Source organism: Chinchilla lanigera, unplaced genomic scaffold (genome assembly GCF_000276665.1).
Source record: "Chinchilla lanigera isolate Chin_1 unplaced genomic scaffold, ChiLan1.0 scaffold00085, whole genome shotgun sequence".
Classification (NCBI taxonomy): domain Eukaryota; kingdom Metazoa; phylum Chordata; class Mammalia; order Rodentia; family Chinchillidae; genus Chinchilla; species Chinchilla lanigera.
Genome location: NW_004955486.1, coordinates 9,301,802 through 9,305,732, shown reverse-complemented (window position 1 = coordinate 9,305,732; position 3,931 = coordinate 9,301,802). Strand labels below are relative to the sequence as shown.

General features: G+C 59.5%; 1 protein-coding gene across 1 annotated transcript; it reads right to left on the bottom strand.

The window, feature by feature from the left end:
* Nucleotides 1-2,486: 2,486 nt before the first annotated feature.
* LOC102018501 (chromosome unknown open reading frame, human C1orf233) lies at nt 2,487-3,931 on the bottom strand (the record flags this gene model as incomplete). The annotated part of the gene is given in 2 exon segments (XM_013504159.1): nt 2,487-2,909; nt 3,046-3,931. A coding segment is annotated over 1 exon segment (192 nt), but the record flags the coding sequence as incomplete, so codon positions are not given.

The following is a 3,931-nucleotide window of genomic DNA, read 5'->3' as shown; positions in this document are numbered from 1 at the left end:
GAGTTCAATTCCCGGTACCAGAAAAACAACAAAAAAAATTAAAATGCAAATGGGGGGCAGCAGTGGCACACATCTGTAGTCCCAGCGCTGTGGGAGGCTGAGACAAATTCAAACTCAGCCTGGTCAATTTAGTGACTTAGTTGACCCCATCTCTTTTTTTTTTTTTTTTTTTTGGTACTGGCAATCGAACTCAGGACCTTGTGCTTGCCAGGCAAGCACTTGGGGCGCTGAGCTATATCCCCGGCCTGGCCCTGTCTCAATAAGTGAGTAGAAAGAGTGCGGGTGAAAGTCCTTGGTTCAGTGCCCAGGACCAAGAACACCTGTACGCTGTTTCTGTCACCCCCGCCACAAGCTTGATACCCACCGTGATGGGAAACGAACAGGAAAAGTTTCAGAATTAAACTTCAGAGCAGCTAGCAGAGCTGTCTTCCAGCAACGCCAGGTGCGTATTTCCCCTCTCTAACTGACCTTACCGAGTATGCTATCTCAAGCACTTGCCTCCCCAAGCTCCAAGCTTGCCCGGAGTTTGAACTTGCCTTAGTATGCAGTGTATATGATGTAGTTTTCCCTTAAGCTCACCAGTTATAACCTAAGATGTAATCAGTCAATAATCACCAAATACTCTGTACTTCCCACTTGCAAGCCCTGTATAAGCCCTAGACTACCAGAGACTGGCACCTGACACTTTGAGAATGAATCTGTACAAGCCCAATGATACAAATAAATCTGCCTCCAAATCCCAGGTGACACTTCGGTGTTTGTTTGCCGATGAGTAACCACACGGGTTTGCTCTGAAGTGGACTTGTGTTCTCTGGAAGGGCATGGGGATGTCCTGCACCCTGGGAACTGTGGCTTCATAGACATGGGGACATCTGGACATCGGAACGCAGGGCAGTTCAGGAGGGAGCCCTGTGTCCCTGTATCGTGTCCCTGTGAAGCCCAGTGCAGGGCACGTGGGGCTCCTGCTCACATGCAGAGAACAGACGCCTGTCATGGCTGCCTAAGGCAGTGATCAGGTTTGAGGCTGGGCAGGGAGGTCAGGACTCTGCTTTGGAAATGGAAAGGGTTAGATGCCCCTGAGGGATTGTGGTGAAAACAGTGACAGCTACGACTGATTCCTCTCCACCTGGCTGGCCTGCATGCTGGCTCCTGCTGGTGTTCATTTTACATGAGGAAACAGAGGCCCTGAATGGTTGTGTGGTGTGTATGAATGTAGGTGTAAGTGGGTATGTGGTGCTGGGATCGAACCCAGAGCCTGTGTGTGCGGCTGAGCACTCTGCCATTGAGCTGTGACCCAGCTCAGCCCAGGCCAGCCTCGTGGCTCCTGAGCCTCTGGACGCCACCTCTAGGGCAGAAGGAAGCCAGGCGGTGCCATAGGAGCGTGAGAGGTCAGCCATCTCCACCAGGCTGGGACCTCATGACACGAGCTGTCCAGGGACAGCAGACGCCATGGTCTACAGCAGACCTAGAGCAGTGGGGAGGGACAGGGACAGAGAGGACATACGGACAGGGTGAGCCAGTGAGAGGGAGGACGATTCCAAGTGGTGGAGCTGAAGGTTTGTGGGTGAGGCTCAGAGGTCACCCAGGTTGGGGAGGGGCCAGCACTGGAGGGCCACCTGAGAGGGAGTGGCTTGTGGGAATGACCGTGAGGTACCCCCCACCAAGGCTTACTTGCTTTTCTTTGAGGGGCTGGGCCGCTTCAAACTCCAAGCAGACTCTGGTTCTGAGAAGCCCCTCTGGATTAGCTGATGGCCCAGGAGGATCTGCTGCTGAAGGGGTCACATGGACTTGCCATGGAACCCCATGTGCTCGGGAGCTAAACACTGGTGCTGGAGTGCCTTGCACTGGGGGCCCCCACTTCTCCCCTGGAAGAGTGAGGTGCTGCTGAACACATGGCACAGGTAGCCTGTGCCCTCCTCCCACAGCTGGGGACCCAGAACCCTCCCGCCCGCCCGCCCCGGCTGTTGCACACGTCACCACGCCCCCACTCCTCGGGATGAGTCACTGTCCCGGCTGGCTCTGCCTGTCCTGTGTGCTGCAGCCTCAGGTCATTGTCTCCAGGGTGTCTCAAGGGCGGCCTGGGTGGGCAGAGGCCCAAGTGGGATCCAGGGCGATGAGGGGCAGCGGTTCAGAGAAGACACCTTCAGAAGCCCAGGCTCAAACTCTGCCCACCTCCTCCACTGCAGCCAGGAAAAGCCCCCTCCCAGGCCCCTAATTGCTACCTGTCACAAGCCAAGTGGGTCACTGTCAGATGGAGCTATTTCCAACTGCATCAGGAACCAGCTCCCACCCCCACCAGCCCAGAAAGAGACGTTTCCCAAGGTCAGGATGGAGGGACACGCTGGGGGCACCGCCTGTCTTCCAGGACTGCAAGGACAGTGTCCTGTGGTTCTTGCCTGGCCTCCGCCAGGGCCATCCACAGGGGCGTGGGGTCTTCGCTCACCCACAGCCTTCTCGCCCATGTCCCAAATAAACACACGAGACCGTTTCTGGTCTGGGAATGATGGACATTTAGACATGGGTGCCAGGTCTGCACCTGACCAGCACCTCAGGAGGAGTGGGCAGAGTGAAGACAGAGGTAGGGTGTGGGTGCTTCAGGGGCATGAGCCAGGGCTCAGGGCTTTGAGGTGTGGGGTATTAGCCACAGGGACCTGGACGTGCCAGTATGAAGTCCAGGTGGTAGCCCAGGGCTCCTGGGGAGCTGGGCAGGGCCACACCGCTCCCAGTGTCCAACATCACCAGGCCTCAGGCCTGCCAGGCAGCAGGCAGGGTCAGCCTCTGTCCATGGTGGCTGGGCAGCAGCACGGCAGGGGTCAGATCTTGGGCTCCCAACCCAAGTGTTGGGGGCGAGGGTGGGGATAGTGCAGCCGGTCACGCTGTGGCCACTGAGGCTCCTGGGTTGGTGGAGGCTTGGGAAACAGACCATAGATGGATCCAGTGCTGTCCTCCTAACCATTTGCCCCCCTTTCCCACAGAGATCCCCACCGAGGCAGAAAACCCAAAAGGAAGGAGGGAGCCGGCCTCCCCAAGTTGGGGGGCACTCACCGCTGGACGCAGCAGCTGGACTTTGGGGCCGGGCTGCCGGGATAAGTCATGGCTCTTGGCTGGTCCGCCCCACGGAAGACACACGGGCCTGCTGACCCTTGCCCCTGGCTCCTACAAAGCTGGAAGAGGGAGGGCCCTGGGGGGATCGGTCAGATCATGCACAGGCCCCATCTTGGCACAGAGCCCCTCGGATGCCAGAGGGGTGGTGGGTGGCTCCTGCAGCGGCCGGAGGTACTAAGGCACAAAGCTAACCTAAGCCCACTGGGTAGGGCGGGGAGGAAGACAGGCTCCAAGGGTCCATCCCCCAACCTGCAAAGCACAAAGTGACCAAGCGATGACCATGGTCCGTCTTCTGACAACTTGGCACAGGCACAGTTCAAGGAGATGATCAGGTGCCAGTGGCTCTCGCTGAAAGGAGTTGCGGGTCCTGGCCACCCCTAAAAGGCATCTGGAGAGCGGAGAGCGCCCGGACTCGGCTGGCACGCCAGCCCAGCCCCGAGGGCCAGTGCGCAGCCCGAGTCTGGGAGGCAGGGGCCTGGCCAGATAGGTCTCAGGACTCTTGCCGAGGTCCCCGCGCGGGCCAGCCGGCCCCCCACGCAACTCCATCAGGTCCGCCGGGTCCTCCAGGAAGGGGCGGGATGAGGAAAACCAGGGTGCGCGCCGGGCCCTGCCCCTCTGCGCCCGGGCGTGCGCTTCAGGCCTGCCTGCGCAGGCCGGGGCGCCGCGGCGCGGGGTGCATGAGGTTCTCGGTGATGTAGGCCACCAGCAGGCAGATGACCACCAGCATGACGCAGATGGAGCCGCCCACCGCCGTCATGGCCACCACGATCTCGCGCATGGCGGCCGGCTCGGCGGTGAACTCCACGCACTCGGCGGGCTCCGGGGC